Source organism: Knufia obscura, assembly GCF_036327395.1.
Source record: "Knufia obscura strain CCFEE 5817 isolate CBS 148926 chromosome Unknown scaffold_1, whole genome shotgun sequence".
Lineage (NCBI taxonomy): Eukaryota > Fungi > Ascomycota > Eurotiomycetes > Chaetothyriales > Trichomeriaceae > Knufia > Knufia obscura.
This window is the reverse complement of record NW_027042687.1, coordinates 4,051,573-4,072,319: the sequence shown is the minus strand read 5'-3', so window position 1 is coordinate 4,072,319 and position 20,747 is coordinate 4,051,573. Positions and strand designations below refer to the sequence as shown.

The following is a 20,747-nucleotide window of genomic DNA, read 5'->3' as shown; positions in this document are numbered from 1 at the left end:
TTGTTTGGGACAATAAATTTATTCGCCGCTTGCACGGTAATCTTGCCTCAACTGAGTGTGAGAAGCCTGGTCGCAAATTCTAATCTGTTTATATTGAATTGTTGATTGTACTTTCAGGCTCGACCGTGCTTACTTGTTGCATAGAGTCAAGTCAAGAAGACACGCAGCTAAATGGCCACAATCAACGTCGTCTCCGGCGCGCATGCCCCTCCACCAGAGGCCGCCGCTGAGCACAACCTCAACTTCAATGTCGGAACCAGGAAATCGGAGCTCGCTCTCAAGCAGACTGACATGGTACTCCTCGAAGCTGTCCAGCATTTCTCAAATTACACCTTCACCATCAAAGCCAAAGATACTGCCGCGGGAGATATCGACAAGGTCACTCCCTTCAAAGACATGCCCGTCAAGAATTTATGGACTCACGAACTAGAAACCTTGATGCTCGAGAAGCAGCTCGATTTCCTCGTTCATGCGTTGAAAGGTGATGTCCGCTGGCTCTGAAAGGGAAAGAACGAAAGTGCTGACACGCTTCAGACGTACCAACTCAACTTCCTCCGAATTGTGAGGTTGGTGCCACCCTGATTCGAGAAGACCCGCGAGATGCTTTGGTCATCAAAGCAGGTCGCTCAGCATGTAGAATCCAAGACTTACCGGCAGGTTCAGTAATCGGCACATCATCCATACGCAGGACCGCTCAACTCGCTCTCAAATATCCCCACCTCATCGTCAAGGACGTGAGAGGCAACCTTGGCACCCGACTGCGCAAGCTTGATGCTGAAGACAGTGGATATGATGCTCTCATTCTTGCGGCGGCAGGATTGATTCGTATAAATCTTGGCCACCGTATCACACAATTACTGGACTCGAGGGACGGCGGTATGCTCTATGCTGTCAGTCAAGGCGCCATAGGCATGGAGAATCGGTCGGACGATTCGAAGACTAAGGAAATTATGGCAAAGATCAACCATCTCCCCACCTTCTACCGAATAGGTGCCGAGAGAAGCTTGCTAAGAACTATCGAGGGAGGTTGCAGTGCGCCACTGGGTATTGAGACCGAGTGGGTAGATGCCACGTTGATGAAGCTCAGAGCAATCGTGGTCAGTGTGGATGGTAAGGAATTTGCTGAGGTCGAAATGGAAGCAGGAGTCACAAGTGTTGCAGACGCCGAGGACCTTGGCATGGCAGCTGCGGCGGAAATTCTACGAAGAGGTGCCGACAAGATCCTGGCCGAGATCAAAGCTAAGAAACCTACCACACCGATGGATCTCGAGGACAGATGAGCGCAACGTGAGTCAATACGATACCTGATACGTTCAAGAAGATTACTGTACAAACTCAGATTTTCTTGTCGACCTATCGGTTGAATCAACGACAAAAGCAAGTGTTATACACGGCTTGCTCTCATGTCTGGTTGCGAAGATTTCAAATTGCGTGTCGTACTTCCTCTGTGCCTCAGTGGTGCACTCCATCTTCGAAGAGTCTCCAGCTATATTACTCCATGTGCAACGCCACGCCTGTACATGCTTTACAAGAGACACAACCAATAGGCACGGCAACCTTTAACACCTCCGCATCCATAGCCGACCCTGACCTCCAATTCTTTCCTGCTCCCTGTCAACCTGGAAACAATTCAATATTCAAAACTCTCAGGCAAGATCTAGCACATCACCACGCCTCAAGATACAAGCAGCCAAGAAACCCACACCGCTGCAAACCCCTGCGCCACCTCGCAAGACCGAACACCCCATACACACCAGCCCACCCTCTGGGATACCTCCTGCTAATGATTGATTTTCATCCACTCCAGCACTGCTCGCACATCTCGCACACCCAGACTCCACCCCACCCACCATTTTTTCGCTACCTTTGTGCTTGCCGCCACCCCTTCGAACTCACAACCTCCCCTGTGGAACCTCACTTACGCGTACGCTCCTCGGACGAGCAAGGCGCGCAGATCCTGGAGCCGACTACGCACACCCAATAGACACCTCTCGGACCTGCGAGAGCGGCGAAGCTGCTCCGGGATGGATCGAGATGATGAGAACGATGTGATGTCGGAACACTTGTCATCGCGTGCGTTCCTGGGTGATGAAATGAATCACGATTATTTGTGGGGGGTTGTGTGAGTGTCAAGTCGAAGACGCGATAGACGAGTTAATAGATTGTGTTGCTCCACGACAAATTAGAAGTCATCTACCCGACGCAAAGAGTCAACAGTTGTGTTCAAATCTCGTCTTGACTCGCAGGGATAGTGTTGCCTTGATCGAAGCGGATTATGACAATCGCACAGGAGCATCGAGAATGATATGGGAATCCGCTCACCGGGTCAAGTATCTCTGGCTTCCTTCCTTCTGAAGTGGGTACATGCAGATTGAAGATGTATGTTGCTCTATGAGCCGGGTAACGCGTGGGTGTTGTTCGTGCCTATCATATCGGGATGTATACGCTGAGAATCGTAACTGTGGAACCGATGCGTTTGTAGCATCTATCACTCGCCGAGGGCGATAGACCTGGCCTTGGGGCACGATGGCCTCTGTCGGGACTAAGAGCATGAGATCAACAGGAGGGACGCGGGTGTCTTCGAAGTCGTGTATATGTATGCTTCATGGACTCAAACAACCAACTCATTCATGGGATCAACATGTCAATATGATGCAGTCTAGCTAGTTTCATGACCAATCTTATCACTATCTACGTGCGCGATACCCTCCTGTTTCAGCATATCGTGCATGACTGGCATATACCCTTGGTTGGTCATCTCTATGATGGCCTGAGAGCTCCATGGACACCTTCAATTTCTCCTAACATTATTTGTCTCTACTATCACTGTACCAGTCGCAGCATCGTTGTCCGGAGACTCGACGCGAAAGATGTCTTCTTGTAGTTGAATGTTTGAAGACGATTTCCTGCTGCGTGGATCAACTACTTGCCGTTGCCAGGCCAGACTTTGTCGCGCATCCATTGCCAAAGCTGGAACGGTCGCAGCTTGGGGAGCAGTGGCCCCCCAGACCTCTTCATACATCGATGCAGCCTCATCATACAGCTTGATTGCTTCTTCAAGCTTTCCTTGTTGATCAAGAAGGCGCGCAAGGCTAGCCGCGCTGAAGGCTACATCCAAGCCGACGTTTCCGTAGAGCTCTCCTTGCATATCGTTGGTCGCTCGTAGCACTATCTCTGCCTCGGTCAGTCTTCCTGCATCTATTAGCGTATCACCCAGGAAAGCCTGATTGATCAGTGTGCTTGCATGCCTCGCTCCGTGGTTCGCTGTGTAAAAGTCGACGACCTGCTGGTACTGCAAAATCGCTTGATCGTAGTTGCATTGCTCGGCGTACACTCTAGCCAAGCTCTCCATGATCTCAAGGACGGTCTCATCTTGCTTGCTGGCAAACTGCTCTGCAATGTGCAGAACGTGATCAAGTAGTTTTATGGCTTCTCCGGTCTTGCCAGTCATGGTCAATACTTCACCCAATGCCGCAGCTGCAGTCCAATACCATCTTTCATTTTGACGTGACGTATTCGTGGCCCAACAACAAATTTCGTTCAGAATGTGGCAAGCTTCGACGTTCCTGTCTGCAGAATGCAGAAAACGGCCTAAAGAGGTCGCAGACGCTAGGGTGTGTCTATGGTGCTCGCCTTTCACTTCTATACAAGCCTGCCAGACTTTCCATGCCACCTTCACAGCTTTGTCATATCTACCTAGTATGGCGTAGAACAAGGCAATCTTATGGAACAGATGGTCGATCTTCCAGCCGGCAGCAAGTTCAACCTGGCCTACAAGACCGAAGGTCTCCTCCACGTGCGGAAGGAGCCTCCGACATAGTGGCCACAAGCCACAATGAAAACCCAGCTCGGTGGGCGAGACTCGAGGAAATGACGAGTCCAGATTCTGGATCACTGCGTGGGTGGTGCGTTCCAGCAGCTTCCGATTGCGGAGCCAGTGACGACTGGAGAGCTGGACCAAGCGATGCATCCTGAAAGACACCTCGTCGTTGGCGAGCCCTATAAGATCAAATGACCTCAAGAGAGCGATGCCATCCTCCAGCTTGTAAGCCTCGCGCAGGCTCATAGCCGCATAGCTTGCTTTCAAGATGGCTTGTGGTATCTGCTCCCGGTTGAAGATGCTCATCAGACCCAAGAGCGTGCCTGCATAGGGATGCGACTGTTGAATATGGCGGAAGGAAATATGCCATGTCAGCAGAATAGCATTCGTGGCTCCCCCATCCCGTCGAGAGTCGCGCTCAGCCAAACATAACAGTCGGAGCTGCTCGTCAGGGTCGTCCCGCAGTTTGTGCACATAGTCCTTGATTGTGACTAGAGGCGTTGGCTCCCTTATGTAAGCAGCTGCTTGAGATATCGCAAGTGGCATGCAGTCCAGCTGGTGCACTAGTTCTCTGGCGGCTTCATCCGTAGTCGCTGGCATTCTCAACTTCGTTTGAACAAGACTCAAAGCTTCGTTCAGCTCCATAGGTCCGACATCAAGCACGTCTTCCGGGTAGTCCACTATGTCAAGAGCAACTCTTCTCGATCGTGATGTTAGGAGGATCGACCCGTTGTCGCTGTTTGGGGGATATTTCTTCAGACCTTGACGGTCTTCAGTATAGTTTGCTGGCTCGATAGGATCCAGCAAGAGCCCCTCATCGTCCGCATTGTCCACGACCATGAGCCAGGTGCCATTGCTTGGATCTGATAGCCATCTGCGCACTATCAACGAGATATCTGCGCCTGGATCATTCCCACCAGGTATCTGCATTCGTGCGGCAATCTCTTTGTAGCCATCTTGAAAGCGACTTGCGCTACTCGCATGAACCCAAAAAAACCCACGATTGAGGATTCTTCTCATGTATACGGTAACACGTCTCGATAGCTATCTGGGATTTCCTGAACAATCATGAGCTTGTTTTCTTCTGGAATCGTTGAAATTGTGTACCCTGCTCCTCCTATTCCGACCAAAGCCATACGCGCACGGCCATACTGTATGCACTTGTCAACCGCCTGAGTAACGACATCTCGTTCGATAAAGTCGTGATCACGTAGGAAAGGTATGTATATGGATGGTAAAGGTGTTGGGCCCGCAGGCAGGACTGTACATCGAATGCACTATCAGTGGCTGTCGCGTACTGAAACGAACAACGTCAATGACAGACCTGGTGTATTGAAGATATAGTTTCCAGTTTCTGTCGAGAAGCGGTTGCCACTAAATTGCAGGCCATCGCTATGGAAGCGACCGGAGAAATGTGTCTCCGCGTTCGGCTCGCTCCTTCCTTCCATCAGTATGGAGTACTCCCCTTTAGATCTGAGTCAGTAGAAGTGAAGCTCTGCTAGTTTGTTATCACATAAGTCACCTCCAGTGATCGTCGTAAGTCTTCTACATTACAACAACATAAGAACCGTGCCAGGACAGAGTGGCAGGCTGAATCGAAGCCCATTGCCTCCCATGCCTTCCACCTGCAGCCCAAGCACAGCCGCTGAGCATGATTGGTGCAATGGGAGTCTTCCTGATTGGTGACAGCTCAACTAGAGACGATCATAGCCCATGCCCTGTCAGCCTAGCTAAACAGCCCGACATGAACGAATTTCGTGAGTTGAAAAGGTTTGTAGATATTCTATACTCGTCCAAAGCTCCCACGCTTTCTTCTTCGGCTCAAACAGCTAGTCCTAAACACTACATAGACGGTTTCAGTCTTTCTTCGTCTTCGCTAACAACGCTGAGCTTCTTGTCCACCTAGCGCTAAATGCAAGTCGGGTACGCTCTTTGGTGCCCTCCTCAAACGTGACCCGGCGCGTGTGTGCCGTGTCCGCTATGGTATGTACATTCATCCCTCACTCTCTCAAGCATTTCGAACTGCACAAGGCTGACGATTTTAGCTGAAGACCCCATGCAACCACGGCGTGACTTCACATCGATAGTATGATTGCGTACGACAGCTGCACGCTCCGAGCTCGTGGTGGTAACGGCGTGACGCGCTGAGCCAGACTGAACGACCTGCTCAAACTTTCAAGTTCTGTGGGCTCCATCGTACAGACGCTGTAGCTCGTTTCTTAGGATTGCGTATGGCAGACGATTTGGCCCACCTATAGACCGCAACGATTGCTTGTTTCGATATGGTAGTCTCGTCGCCACGGTTGTTGCAGATGGAGGTCTCGGACATTCTGACATAGTCTTGTGAAAGTCGTCATCACTGTTGTGATTTCTGCGTGGTTACACTGCAGCAAGGCAGTCTACACCATTGCGGGCATAGCAAGGACGTATGCCGGGCCAATGATTACATGCATCACGAAGCCATGGGCGCCCTGCACGTACGTGGCATGGTGCTCAGCGCGAGGCAGGACATTCACCGAGCAATGTTCATCCTGTGCCTGCTTGCTTTGCCACATTTTCCTCTTCGTATGTCTCGGTGTGCTCTGACTGCTCCCGAGCTAATGCCTGATCGTGGGCCATGCTCAACTTTGCTTCTGCTTCCGCAAGCGCTTTCCTAAGCCGCAAGATCTCTTGTTGTTGCTCGTCCAAACTCAGGGATCCAACTTCATCGCGAAGTTGCCCATACTCCTCCTCTGTCGGCGGACTAAAGAACGGCGAAACCGTGAGCATGGTTGTGTCCTTGTCTGATGTGGCTTCGTGTGATACGTCCTCTAGTCTCGCTGGCGAGGGCTGGGATGTTGTGTATGGTTGCGGCATGTCTAATGGCTCAGTTCTGTCGATTGGAGGTCTGTAGGCTTTCGGGATATCGTCATAGAAGATTCTCGCGTCAGAAGGATGGAAAGGCTTTTTAGGCAGTTCTTGCTGATCATCGAAACGACCTTCTAGGGTAGCCTGGAAGTCTTTTACGTCTTGAGTACTCACGTTCGCAGACCTCAGCTGGCCTTGCTGGCGCCTGTCTCTTTGGCGACGAATCCAATCTAGTCTGATGTGCTGTGCGCGATTGGAGAGCTTGACAGGCCTGCTTTCATCGAGCTTATAACAATTTATTCCATGTGCAACGGCAGCTTCCATGATGAGCTCATACTCTTCTCGCCGATCGCAAGCAACACAACAATTTAGCATGCGCATAACGACACGGCTGAGGGTCTCTTCACTAATGTCAAGATATTCCTCAGCCCACTGTACAGCCGTCTGAAGCCAACGCCGAGCGGCGGACCAACTGTCCCATGAACCGTAGGCTTCCAGAAAGCATGCAACAACATGCCACTTTGCACGACCGTCATATCCTTCTGCTCGTGCCCGGCTGAAGAAAACAGTTGCATAGGCCTCGGCGACAGTTTGCTGCCGGTTACAGAGAGCAGTTCTGATCAGAGAAGCCAGAAGTAGGGGGTGACGGGAGCTGGGAAGCGCAATTTGCATGTCGTTGACTGTCGCCCGAAACCAGGGGCTGCGAGGCTTTGGATACTTATCAGCGCTGGTTAGTCTTTTTAGCAACTCTTGAAACCTCGCAGATTCACCGTCTGAACCATGGCGAAATATGATGTTGGATATAGTATGGCTTCCAAGGAGCTGGCGGCCATCCCATATGGCATTTTCTGTCATGGCGGCCATAGGCGACTCGCCGTTCTGCATGTTCGAGAGAGCTCTCATCATGTTGACGTAGCTCACGACATGAGGGCCCATCTTGTATTCACCAATGAGCTGAACATAGGACATAATGAAATCAGGCAGATGAATGTCAACGTTTCTGTAGCTCGCGATCAGCTGATCTAAGCGAGCAGTGAGCTCCCTTTTCCGCTGTAGGAAATCGTAAGGCATCTGTATACCCCAAGGAAATTTCTCGATGTGCATTGAGGCCATCATATTCTGAACTCTTTCGAGTTCTCTCACCAAATAATCCATACTTTGAGGATACTTGGCATCTGTGGGCTCAAAAGTGACTTGTGGCGTGTACAACTGTGAGCGGCCAGCTCGCAGTTGAAGCATGAACTGAAGAGCAAGGCGTGTAGCGACCAGGCGCTCAAAGCGCTTCTGTGCTTCGACGTTTTCTTCTGTGCTGGTCACTTCTGTGTCAGTCGCTGCGCTGTCGACATCGCCAGCATTAAGCTCCTTTTCTTTCTCGAGAGGATCTATCTCAGCTGAGACTTCGAACTCGCGACGTGTGGAAGTAGTCATCATTCTCCGCTGCTGGTACAAGCCCCGGGCGACGGAGCGCTGTTGTATCCTACACCATGATTCTGCTTGCCGTTCTCTGAGGCGTTCAGATTCTGCCTCGACTGCGGCTATCTGACGATCCCATTCCAGACTTCTTTCTTTCTTAGCAGTCACATCAACCACGAAGGCTGCCGTGAGCACGCCTGGTAGCAGTATTGCGAAGGCATCGGCTGAACTGAGGCCTTTCCGTATGGGAGGAAGTATGGTTCGACGGATTGGAGGTGCCGAGGAGGTTACGTGTGTGTTACCGTGTCGTAGACATGGCCTTACTCCTCTTGAAGTAAGGCCTCGCATTCTTTACTGAGAGAACTCTCAGAAGGGCTACGGCCGCTGCATAATCGATCGGACACGGGTACGTGATGTGATGTGGGCAGATGTTTCGTCGTCCGAGGTGTCTAGTTTGTAGTGTGATATAAGTAATAGTCCCGGACAGACTCGAGGCTGTCGACGAGAGGATGTGCCCTTCACAGAGATCGTGTATCTGGAGATGGCTTGATATCCTGAGTGAAGCTCTTTCCTCGCCTGATGCACTTCTGCCATCTAATGAGCTTCTCCGATTGGCTTCATCAACTGCCGCCTTTCCGAATTCGGCAAGGCTGCTAGCTCACCTGCGGTATCAATATCGATTGCACGAGATCTGGCAAGCACGACTACCTAGTACTCTAGACCTCCTCTACGTGTCGCTCCTTCCTCAGACGCGTAAGGATGCATGGCTCTTGCGAAGAGACCAGCAGCGCCTTACGATGGGTTGAAGAAACATGATCTTCCGCTCCACAGCCAGACATGGCAATCGGCACCCAGGATGCGCCCCGCGACCATATTTCGGAAGAGAAGGTTGTTTGTTGCTCTGGTCGCTCTCGTAGTGGTCTACCTGTTCATCAAGTACCTACCGACTGATGTGCCTTCCGTGTCACAGCGGATTGACTCGAGAACGGGGCGAAGCCAAGGAAGGCCTGTTGTGCCTGATCTGGCGTCAAAGAAAAGTGGTGATGAGACAGCGGGTGGTACACTGAGTGCGAAGCAGCTTTATGATGGCCCAGTCAAGTTCTACCGTCTGGCAAGCAGCCTACGACCACATCTCTACAATGAGAAAGAGGACAGAGATAGCGTCCTGTTCATGCTTTATGACTTACAAACTGCTGCCAGCTTTACAGGCGTGGCCTGCGAAATGGCTCTCTACAACAAGACGAACGTGCATATGGGCCTGATGACCACGCGCGATGCCAGTATTGAAGACATCATGTCCGTGAGTGGTCTCAAAGTGGAGGACTGCCCGATATTCTGGCACGATGCTCGACCAGACTACAATTCGAAGTCTTCTCCTGCACGGCAAGCAGTAGTGATCAAAGCAGCGGTCAGCCATATGCACACTACTCTGAAGCCCAGCGTAGTCATCATCGACCAGCGACAGGCTAGCAACACCCACTTCAAAACTGCTTTGCAAGAAAAGTTGGACTCGGTACGGACACCATTGTCCATCATTCCAAATGATGCCCACACCTCAATGTCCTGGATCACCACCCTCGACGGCAAGGGCCTCTCCCTCCTGAATCAGAACCAAATCGACATAATAATCCAGCCCTACAAACAATCCGCAGGCTCTCTAATCCGCCTCCTCGAATCCATCAAATCAGCCCATTACACAGGCCTCCCTCTCCCGCGCATAACAGTCGAACTCCCCCACACAATCGACCCCTTCGCCCTCCGCTACCTCGAGAACTTCCACTGGCCACACGACAGCCCTATCTCCCAGAGCAAACTCATCCTACGCCGACGAATAGACAACAACAAACTCACACCAGCCATAGCCACTCTCCGCACCCTCGAATCATTCTACCCACCCACCACACCAGCCTCCCACGTCCTAGTCCTCTCACCAGACGTCGAACTAAGCCCCTCATACCTCCAATACCTCTACTACCTCACCCTAACCTACAAATACGGCAACCCCGGCCTGCAAATTACTAGTTCGCTAACCGGCATCTCGCTCGACCTCCCAGAACACACTCTAGACAACAAAACCCCCTTCCTCACCGGCAAGGAACCACAATCAGCACTTACCCTCCACCAATCCCCTTCCGCCCACGCAGCCCTCTACTTCGGCGACCACTGGGTCGAACTGCAATCCTACGCCTCCCTCCGCCTCTCCAACGACCCATCCCTAAGCCTCACAGTCCCAAACTCAATCGAATCCACAATCTCACCAGCCCACCCCTCCTGGCTGCAACTCTCATCCGAACTTCTCCAGCTCCGAAACAACTACATCCTCTACCCCGCCTTCGCGGACATACCAGGGAAGAAACTCATAACAATCCACACAGAATCAACCCAATCACCCGAGGAGTTCTGGACCGAACCAACACGACCAACCCCTGATAGCATCCCACTCCTCGAAGACTCAGATACATCAATCCTAACCGGCGACCACGAGCACCCAGATCTCCACGCAAACATGCTCCCCGAACCGACATCTTCCACCCAGTCCATCCAGTCCCTCCTCAACCTCAAAGGCCGAGAAACACTCCCGGACTCCAAAGATATCCCCCTCTTCTCAGCAGCGGGACACGCCACAGACTGGGATATGTCACGTACAGAATCAGAGGCCTACGCCGATAAGGTTAGTCTTGAGCTCGGTGGGTGTAGGAGCCTGGGTGAGCGGGATGATGAAATTATTGGGCGACTGGAGTATCTATTCTGTTGAGGTGCCGTATCTCGTGCTGGAAGGACAAGCTGTCTGTGGCTGTGGTCATAAATCATGTGATGAAGGAACAAGAGTGTCAAAGGAAAGAATCAATTTAAAGTCTAGCTATACATATCACATGAAACATAGAAATATGTATATGAACAAAATGGTGCAGTCAAACATGCGCCGTCGACACCATCCACCCATTACTCAAGTCCAGGCTTCCCATCGCATATCCAATGCGCTCTCAATCCCTTCGCGATACCGTTGATGTGTGAGCTCCTAGAAGCTCGGCCTGTTCCACCGCCCATGTCGTACCAATGCCAATGTCCAAGCAGTCATACCATCATATCTCATGTCCTCGTTATCCATACATCGACAAGCTGGATGGGCGGTGCCACTGCTTTTTCACATCATATCGTATCATACCTTCATAACCATAAGCCATACCCTCATATCGTCATTCTCATGAACTCATCAGTCAACCTGTCCAGGTTCATCAATCCTCGATAGCCATTGGCCATCGAGTCGTGCTCAAGGTCGTCATTGTCTTTCGTCGTTGTTCTCTCTTTCAACTTCCTATTCGTGGACTTCGCCGCCAACACACTTTGCGTTTTTGCCTTGTTTCCCCAAGCAGAGATCCGCTTTGCGCCACTGGTGACACTCTGGCCATCGCTCCGAGCTTTCTACGCTCGAGAATAGGGCCTGTTGAGTTGGGCTATCTCTCTGGCAACAGTCGTCCACTCAAGCTCTCGTCTCACCGTCTCACCTCTTCTCTCCTGCTGCAGTTCATCCCACTTCATAAGCTCATACACGAATCTTAGATGTGGCTGGATGATAACATTGAGCCTCCTCGCCCTCACAAAGCAGTATGCCCGTGGAAAGGACATGCCCTCTGACTTCATGACTTCTGCTATGCAGATAGTTGCGGACCGGGACACGCCAACGCGGCAATGGACTAGTGTGGCTGTGCCGTCTGCTTTGCCTCGACCTAGAATACATGTTAGCAAATGTTCAAGGTGGGGTGTGGATAGCAGCTTACCGATGAAGTCGAGGCATCGCTCAATCTCAGGCCCGAGTTCATCAATGCCATTGTCCTGCACTCTATCCACGAACATGACGTTCTCTCGGCCCCAGGACTCCCAGTCGTTCTTGGTCCAGCTTACTGGTTCGCCAACACTGAGTATCCTCTTGATGCCTAGGCGTTTGAGCATTTCTGGATTATTCGCATGTGTCAGGTTACCCAGGTACATATATGGTAGAATCCTACTTGGTAGACTACCATCGAGCTTACCCAACCAGGTCGGCGGTGGGGTGCGTTTCCCAGCCGTTGCGGCGGGAGACATTTGCAGTACTTGCTCCTCGATTGAGCGCAGCAATGCCACGTCGGACGCATATGCAAAGAAATTCCGCTTATTGTCAACGTGAAGTTGGATCCAGGCATCGTGAAGCGGGACACCTTCAGCGAACATGTGATATGCCACTGTCAACATGCTGGTTTCCGTATACCCGTCAGGGCAATGAAAGAGGACCTTGCGTGTCCGAGGAGTAAGCTCAGTCATCGGAATGTCGCCGTCCTTATCCGGTGTGCATGGGACAGCCGACGTTTGCGGGACATGAGTAAGATTGTAGATCCACTGGCACATGGCTATGATCCCGTCTGCTTCAGCTGGTGCGTACGATGAAGGCATCAAGCTGCCGGAAGAAGGGAAGCTGAGATGAACAGGATCATTGTTACGTCTGCTTCGCAGTTGCTTCGACTTACAAGACAGCACTTTTGTGTCAGGCATGTTGGCGTGATCGCTGCATTCAATAAAGACGTCAAAGGTTGGTTCATCGCTGTCTGTTGGCGGGATTGTGCTAGGATTTGGTGAAGGACCTTGGTACACACCGACGCTGATCTCGCTGGCTTTGGACATCGCGCACATCTCGACGCGTTCTTGGTGGAGGAAGTCGAGAACTTGTCCTGTAGGCTTGCCTCGAGAGTTGACAGCCACAAGTTCTGGGTACGCTCGCTCGAAGTCTTCAAAGGGGCTGGTGAGGACAAACGTGTGGTAAGTCTCGGGCATCTGACCTTGAGCCTCGAGCTCTTTCCGCCATTGCCTTTGGACCTTGGCAGCACGTTCGGCAACCGAGCGAATGATTCTGTGGTCGGTTCGGTCATCACCATAGATGATAGTGTCCGAGACCTGTATGATCTTTGCTGCTTGTATGTGGAAATTGCGCACTGAGAAACCCTCTTGTGGATCACAGTCAAGGAAACCCTTCTTGTCGTCGTCACAGAGGCTCAAGACCTCATCAGGAGCCACAGCGCCCTTTATACGTGCCCGGCTTAGATCACCGCCAGCCTTGATGATGGTAACTTCTCTTAGACATTTTGGTATTTTCCGTAACGACTTCTTCCTAGCGAGGAAGAACTGAAGCTGTGTCTGGTTGTTGGGGTGCAATCCATGCAACCAAGGGAAAACTGAGGACGGAGGAGGAAGCGGCTGTCCAGCGGCATGGTTCAGAGCTTGTGCTAGACTATCACAGTCAAGACCATATATCGGTGGTGACTTGAGGAGTTTCCGGTGATTGTGAGGTGGATGGAGAAGTGAGCTCGGCTTGAAAGGGGCGTTGTTCGTGGGTGGAGAATGAGGCGGAGTAACGACCTGAGTCGAGGGTGCGGGTCCGGGAGGACAGAACGGAATATGCTTGTTAGGGATCGGTGTCGACGATCGCGGAGTATTGAGCGTGAGCGTGGAAGTCAAAGGCGGGGGTGTCGAAGAATGTTCTCTAAGAGCCGAATGCTGTTGCAGTACAATGGTGGCCATGATATCTGTACAGTGGTATCGTGATCAGCAATGGCGTATGTCGGAAGTGCTTCATCCACGATCCTAATGTGCTGGTGCTGAGGGTGGCAGCGAGGAAGAGCAAGTGCTCTCCAGCACAGTTTATGCAACAGTACTCATTAGTGAAGATGATTGAAGTGCGCACGTTGAAGAGGTTCCGGTCGTGGTCGCGTGCCCCAGAGATCAAGAGTGGAATGATCTGATGCCCGACATGTGTGTAGAGCGGAGCAATTCAAAGGCCAACGTAATTGACTTGTGCTCAGTAATCACTTTGTGAAAGGAAGTACTTCGTTGGGCGTATTCGAGTGCAGTTCCAGCAGAAGCATAGACAAAAGCGCAAGAGCCACGAGGTGGTGTTTCCTCACATACTTTGAAAGATAGAGTAGCGAGCGTAGGCGCGACATGCTGCTCAGTGAAGGGAACAACAAGCAGGTGGGGTTGGCGGATTGTTAACCGATTGAGATTGGAGCGCAATTGGATAGCACTTGCCACAAGATCCTGGAGTAGGACGAACACAACGTTTGCGCTAGATGAAGAGTTTGGTTTGAGGAGAGGGAATGTGCACCCGTTGATGCATATCGATGGGTATCAACCGGGCGTGGTTTGCATGAGCGAGCAGGAGCTTGCAGCAGAAGCGTCTCAAATCTTTGGAGCCATTGCGGGGATTGGAGAATCGTGCTTGGAAAGACCCCACTTCACGAGAGCCGATAGCGCCTGCCCTTGTGTATCCTTGCTTCTCATGCATTCCACTTCCGTCAGCCCTTCACTAATTCATCCCGCCCGAGGCGATCTCAACGCCTAGAAGTGCCCCTCACTTCCCTCTGTTGATGATTATCATCGTGCTTTCGATCACTGATTTGCTTCACGACCCCTACCATGCTTTGGGTTCATGCATAGATCAGTCCATCGATCTCGATCGACGTTTACGTCGAAGTCGCTGGCCTAATATGGTGATGTGACATGTGCGAAGGTATGAAGTACAACAGACAGAGCCGTGATAGCAGTGCTGCTACGGTAGACTTTCGTCTGTATGCTGCCAGGGCTCTCGGATTAGAATATGTCACTGTGGCGTCTACCCCGGATATTCTGGCGTCCGAACCAATTTTGTTAGAGGAATATGCCGACCCAGAGCAGACTGCCATGGCGTGCACGCTATGCAGATGTACAGATCAGACACGTGCTCGGTGATTCTCCCACTTGGGTGGGGCTTGTGTAGGTCTCCCGACCAGACTAGTGGGCACGCTGAAGAAGCCAGGACAACAACTTTGTAAGCGAAAGAGGAGAGAAAGTAATGAAGCATATCGATGCTCTGGAACGAACACCTGAAATGGTGCAGAATGTGCAACATATGCAGTGCAATGAGCAAAATGCCAGAATAGCTTTGTACATTTCGTCGATATCACAATGTCTCCGCTTCCTCTTCCAGCTCTTTTGCCAACCGCAACAGGTAAGCTTTCCTGACGTCTTTCGGTATCCAATCCAGGAGCATGCTGGATTCTTGTGATACTTCCGCTTGCTGCTTGCTGTCCTTAAATTTGCTAACAAGTCTCTCGACCACTTTCCTACCGTCTTCGTAACAAGCAAGGTCTCGATTGCCGTATACATCACGTCCTGCAGCATAGGCAGAGTCAGGCAGATTGCGGAAGAAGACGTTTACAGCAATGTTGAGGTAGGGATTCCCAGTCTCGCTTGCGTTCGCTGACTGAGGCTGGATGTAGGCCGTGTTGATGGAGCCGTTGCTGTTTGAGGATACCTCGTCCTTTTGCGGAGTATCGGAATGCGAAGTCGAGGTTGCGTGAGTGCGCCCGTGATTGAGGCCATTGAAGGACAGCGAGGCTCCAGTGTCAGACCACAAAACATGAGCCTCGCTACCATGATGCTTCGTGACCTCGTCATTTGTCAACGAGACCCCTGTATGTGCCCACAGTGGTGGTATATACAGTGCATCACCGGGTCTGAGTATCGCGATGACAGGGCTCGTTCCGAGTGGCGCCTCCAACGTACATTGCCCACCGGGTGTCTGCGCACGGTTGAAGAGGTCGAGCTTGCTGGTTGTTGACCCTGGTGGAAATCCCAGCTTAGGCAGGTCAGTCGGCGGAAAGAGGGCGAGCCTTTTGATTCCCGACACCTGGAAAAGGACGTTTGCCATAACATCGTAATGTAGCCACATACTTATATCGTTTGAGATACGGAGTGGTGAAGAATGTGAACTGGCTTGAATGTCTTTGAGCTGTGAGGGTATGTGGAAGTCAGACGCTATCTCCGGCCAATCTTTGCTCAGATTGGCCGGAGTCGAGGAGGGACTCTCTGCTGCAAGCGATCGCAGATAAAGATGCGACGTCGGGTCGTTCAGCTTGTCTAGAAATTGGTGGAAAGGCAGATTTCGATATGTGAAGTCTTTTCGCTGGAAGTTCATGGTCCGGGCTGGTGAATCGTGTACAACCACTTTGCGAGAGGTAGAAACCTTATCTTTAAGGTAAGGTATCGACCAACTCGCTACGCACGAACCAAAGTCAAGCCCATTGAGCAATCGTGGTTCCATCGAGCGCACGACATTGTTGCCGAACTCTTCAGTGGATTCAACCTTGGCGTGTTCGACAAGCCGACCATGACAATGACCATTGGTGACCTTATCCGGCTTGATCTCTTTTTGCGGCATCAGAATAGCCGGCTTCGATGGCACAATAATCCAATCATTCTGCAGTCCAGCTTCTCGGTCGTAGAGAATCCAGATACCAGTATTAAAGTAGTTTCCAAACTGCTGAAGTTAGTAACTCATAATGATAAAACCACTGTTGGAAAGGATCACGGGCAAAGAGCGCTTGGAGTGATCAACCCGACAAGCATTGTACCATGATGATACTGCTCTGGCTGACGCTCATGGCTTAGTGGAGCCGAAACGAAGGTTCTGGGGGAAAGACTTACACTGAAACAAGTACAACCGCCACCTAGCGTAATCGATAGACCGGATTTAGAACGATGAGTCGAGTGTCCAACAAGAAGGGGTCGAGGACAATCCGGATCCCGAATAGGTGTGACGCAGGCTATCCGCAGTGGCAGCTCGTTCTCAACATCCTTATAGTTCGAGAACGCCCCAATAACGGACAGAATTTCGTATGGCTTTGGAATGCAGCCTGCTTTAGCAACGCCGCCAATGATGAGAACCTCGTCCCGTGACATGCTGTATGAGCCACCAAATCGAGCAAACCAAGGCCACGTACCGGAAGATGCGTCTAGTGCACTTGACGATCGGAAGACAAGGCTGACGATCACGCTGTCCCGGACATGTAACTTCCACCGCCACAAACCTTGACATACAACACCGTCTTGTCTCATTCCACCAAAGAGCAGGCCATGGTTGAAGCCTAATCTCATGAAAATTGGTGCAAATCGGGGAACTGGGTCAGACCCGCTTGTACGGAGGGTTCGCCAGCCTCTGTCAGGCTCCCATAGCAACACTTCAGTCGCCACATTGCAGTGGTCAGTCTTACCTCCGAAGCAAATGGCCCCAGAACTGCCATCTGGTAGCACAACACAGGAGACACGGTGTCGATAGCGAGGCTGCGGTAGGTCATGGATTCGTTCCCATACCTGTCCAGTTTGAAGCCAGCAGTCTTTGAAGACGTGCGTAGGGGAAGCTCGGCCGCCAACAAGCAGATTTTGTCCACTATCTAAAGGTGTAATCGTGTGGCAGCAACGGGCACCGATCTCTGGTGGTGGCACGACGGGTGGGTCGTCTTTCAGGTTTCGAGGCCTGGTGACGGCGGTGGTCGACAGCCGCGACCGTGTACCTACACCACCATGAACACCAACGGCTTCTTGATCAGGAATCGTGTAGGCTGACCCATGATGTCGTTGACATAGATCGCCAGGCTCTTTGCTGTAGCGTAACCCGAACCATTCTTTCTCCAGTCTAAGGGGTGAAGAAGTTCTAGCTGAGATATCAGAGGCCATGCTTGTTGTCGAGTCCCGTCTCGAGCGTGGTCTTTCTGCCAATACGGGCGCCTCTCTGTTGTGGGCCACGATAAGGCAGTAATGAGAGGCGAAAAGTGCGAACTCTTCCCATTCATCGAAAGGCTCGACTTGATCGAGCGCTACTCGTTGTGACGGTGAGAGGAACCGGGGATCAGCCCATAGCTCCCAAAGGTTCTGATAATCGACGTGTGCGAAGCCGGCTACGCTGAAACGTTGGCTCTGGAAATGTTGGCCTGGGTATTCCATCACTGATCGTAAAGGCGTTCCCAGCTTAGCAAAGTGTTTCATCATTGTCATAGTGAAGGGGTTATCCATTTGATCGGGGCTGCATTGTTCGAGCAGGCAGAAAGTGACATCTGGCGAAAGTGTCGAGCTCCAGCCTATGAGTGCGTCAGCAGCGTCTGTCTGCATGTATGTGATGGAGACTTCTGCAACGCAAAGCACGAGGCAGTTTTCGATGTCAACCACTTCTCCAAGCAATCTATCGAGTCGAGGAATGTTTCTCAGGTCACAGCCGATGGCTGCATATTCTTCACTGTCGATCAACACTGATTTGTCGTTCCCCGTGGCTTCGGCATTGTAGGGGTGTAGAAGATTGAACATTTTCGGCGTTTCGCGCACGATTTTGCGCTTGGTTTCCATGAGCAGTTCGTAATCTATGTCCACGAATTTTGTGTTGGCGCATAGGGAGGGGTCTCGAGCAAGCCACTGAAATGGCAGAGGGTCACTGTAGGAGATACATTAGTACTCACCTTCGAGCATCGGGAAAGTCCCTTACTCACTATCCACAGCCAAGATTGATCACAACCTTGCCCTGCTCAGAAGGCTTCTCGAGGAATTGCCTCACCACCCAGTCCACAGCACGCATCCTCAGCCAGTAACCTCTGTTGATTGTCGGTGCTCTTCTGACAGGTTTCTTTACGAAGTATCTGAAGAAATGTGGCTCAGGTAGGTAGAGCTTCTCAACACTTCTTTTTGAGACAATGCTGCTGTTATTGGTGGCCATGACAAGGCCGGCGTTCTTTTCGATTTGCATATCGTCGTCAACAAGGGCGCCCAAAGGAGCGCTGTTGATAGGAGATGCCATGCTAGCGACGAGTTCGCGAGAACGTCAGAACATGCCCGTACGATTTGAGCAACCTGTGAGTCACCACAATTCACGGTCGACCTCTCCAGTTGGATCAAATGCAGTGAAACCTCTCGGCGAATTGACAGCTTCCTTAGACAGCATGAATGATCTATGTTTCTGTAGGCTGATGGGTCTGTCAGCTTAATCAACTACCAGCAATCAGGTCTCGCAAGTCAGAGCATGTGCCTCGCGTCGTTGCCAACGTGAAAGGCGTCTCACGCGTTCGTTGGAGAGAGTCAGCGCATCGAAGCCGCAGACGTGGAAGCGCGATATTGAGACAATTCTTCCTTATTGTAGGTTGTCGATGACGTTGACACCGCGCCTTCAAGCTGACAACGTTGAGGATGGTCCTGTCGTGCCTGTCAGGCCTTTCGAATCCGCTAGCCATTTCTTGGCAGCACAGCAGTAGCTGACTAAGCACCATTTTCGAGATCGCCTCCCAGCCTTGCCTTCCAGACTTCCTGAGCAATATCCGACTGCTCGTAAAACAAGGTCATCGACACTAAGCCATCTTAGTTGCTCCCAGAATTTATATTCTAGCTGTCTTCAAAACTCGCAGGCTGCCAATATACACAATCCATTGGAGACCGAAGAATTTGGCGCCTCGCGGAAGAAGCAGAAGATATTCGGTGCACTAGTGAGGGTAGGACCTCGTGCCAGTAGATCCCGGACTCCTGTTATCGGCTGTTCGATCAGCCTGTGACGCCTCCTGGAACAGGCGCCATGGCACAAGAAGAAACACCTGAAAATGAGCAGTCCCTCTCTTCGCTTTTCCAGTCCGCCAAGAACAGTCAAGGAGACCTTGACACGCTTGATCCACGTTCAGAGGACTTCAAGTCCCTCCTAGCATCCAGTATCGACACTCTCCAACGATGCTCCAAACTCGTCGACCAACTCGCTCTCTTCAGCACGAACGAAGATCTCGAGGATGTTTCAACCTCCAACATCCAATATCTCGGTATCGACTACTTACTATCTGAGCTTACAATGCGCTCATACTCACCCACAGACCGTAAATCCCAACTCAACAACGCCAGCGACCTACTCGAACATTTTTTGATCAGGCTAGACGAGTACTCCCTCCTCAGCCCGCCAGACAAGAAGCTACTCGAAAGCTACAAGGAGGGCAGGACTCAGTTCCGAATCATAGGAGATAACGCTGGCATGGAAGCAAAGCGTAACACCAAAATCAAGCGTTTCCAAGACGAGAAAGCACTGAAGTCCAAGCTCAAGCTTCTGAACGAGCAAAGTCAATCTCTAAACGTCGACGACGAAGTCATCCGAAATCTTTACCTGGCAGAGATACAGCTCTTCGTACACCAAGCGTTCCAATCGCTCGATCTGATCTCGCAGGAACGACAGATACTAGCAAGTATGCCGTCTCAGCCTGATCCAAACCGAAGAGATCATCCGCAAGCGCAATCCGACGACAGAGATCACAGAAATGGCACAGCGAACAGGCAGGCTTACTCCGAAAGACTCGACCCCTCAGAGCTTCTCAACGGTTCCCGACCCCACCGCGGCATCCTCGACAGCGGCGGTCGACCACTACAGCCATTCACCATTACCTCGAAACGCACAGATCTACGGAAAGGCGTGTTTAGACCGGGTCATAGTCTGCCCACGATGAGTATAGATGAGTACCTGGAGGAAGAGCATAAGCGAGGAGGGATCATAGATGGTGGCGGACCAGCAAGTGAGAGGGTCATTGAGCCGGATGAAGATGATCAGGCGGCGCAGGATGCTGCAACCATGAAAGCAAGAGAATGGGATGAGTACGTTGAGGCAAATCCTAAGGGTGCTGGAAACACGATTAATCGTGGTTAATTCGTGTCAAGGCTGTAAAGTCAATAAATTGCCGGTTTAGCAAAATCAGCCACTTAGTTCGCAAGGCTCAGGAAGCTCATAAGCCCCTGAATATGGGACACCATCGGCGCATACACTGCTTAAAGCTTGGTGCCGGTGATGTCCGTAACGCCCCAGCCATCAAAGTAG

At 51.4% G+C, this 20,747-nt stretch overlaps 7 protein-coding genes across 7 annotated transcripts; 3 read left to right on the top strand and 4 right to left on the bottom strand.

Moving 5' to 3' along the window:
- Positions 1 to 171: 171 nt before the first annotated feature.
- On the top strand, positions 172 to 1,280 carry HEM3 (porphobilinogen deaminase; the record flags this gene model as incomplete). The annotated part of the gene is made up of 2 exons (XM_064869985.1): positions 172 to 481; positions 535 to 1,280. 2 exons carry the CDS (start codon positions 172 to 174, stop codon positions 1,278 to 1,280), a joined length of 1,056 nt encoding a protein of 351 aa, XP_064735482.1.
- A 1,511-nt stretch (positions 1,281 to 2,791) lies between these two features.
- PMZ80_001541 (uncharacterized protein) lies at positions 2,792 to 4,840 on the bottom strand (the record flags this gene model as incomplete). Its single annotated transcript, XM_064869984.1, has 1 exon — positions 2,792 to 4,840. The coding sequence occupies one exon, from the start codon at positions 4,838 to 4,840 to the stop codon at positions 2,792 to 2,794; it is 2,049 nt and encodes a 682-aa protein (XP_064735481.1).
- A 1,506-nt stretch (positions 4,841 to 6,346) lies between these two features.
- On the bottom strand, positions 6,347 to 8,428 carry PMZ80_001540 (uncharacterized protein; the record flags this gene model as incomplete). Its single annotated transcript, XM_064869983.1, has 1 exon — positions 6,347 to 8,428. The coding sequence occupies one exon, from the start codon at positions 8,426 to 8,428 to the stop codon at positions 6,347 to 6,349; it is 2,082 nt and encodes a 693-aa protein (XP_064735480.1).
- Positions 8,429 to 8,843: 415 nt separating this feature from the next.
- On the top strand, positions 8,844 to 10,835 carry PMZ80_001539 (uncharacterized protein; the record flags this gene model as incomplete). The annotated part of the gene is made up of 1 exon (XM_064869982.1): positions 8,844 to 10,835. One exon carries the CDS (start codon positions 8,844 to 8,846, stop codon positions 10,833 to 10,835), a length of 1,992 nt encoding a protein of 663 aa, XP_064735479.1.
- Positions 10,836 to 11,503: 668 nt separating this feature from the next.
- PPS1 (tyrosine/serine/threonine protein phosphatase pps1) lies at positions 11,504 to 13,630 on the bottom strand (the record flags this gene model as incomplete). The annotated part of the gene is made up of 2 exons (XM_064869981.1): positions 11,504 to 11,808; positions 11,860 to 13,630. The coding sequence occupies 2 exons, from the start codon at positions 13,628 to 13,630 to the stop codon at positions 11,504 to 11,506; spliced, it is 2,076 nt and encodes a 691-aa protein (XP_064735478.1).
- A 1,417-nt stretch (positions 13,631 to 15,047) lies between these two features.
- Positions 15,048 to 18,710, bottom strand: PPM2 (tRNA methyltransferase ppm2; the record flags this gene model as incomplete). The annotated part of the gene is made up of 3 exons (XM_064869980.1): positions 15,048 to 16,406; positions 16,574 to 18,350; positions 18,406 to 18,710. 3 exons carry the CDS (start codon positions 18,708 to 18,710, stop codon positions 15,048 to 15,050), a joined length of 3,441 nt encoding a protein of 1,146 aa, XP_064735477.1.
- A 765-nt stretch (positions 18,711 to 19,475) lies between these two features.
- TAP42 (Type 2A phosphatase-associated protein 42) lies at positions 19,476 to 20,579 on the top strand (the record flags this gene model as incomplete). Its single annotated transcript, XM_064869979.1, has 1 exon — positions 19,476 to 20,579. One exon carries the CDS (start codon positions 19,476 to 19,478, stop codon positions 20,577 to 20,579), a length of 1,104 nt encoding a protein of 367 aa, XP_064735476.1.
- Between the last annotated feature and the right edge of the window lie 168 nt (positions 20,580 to 20,747).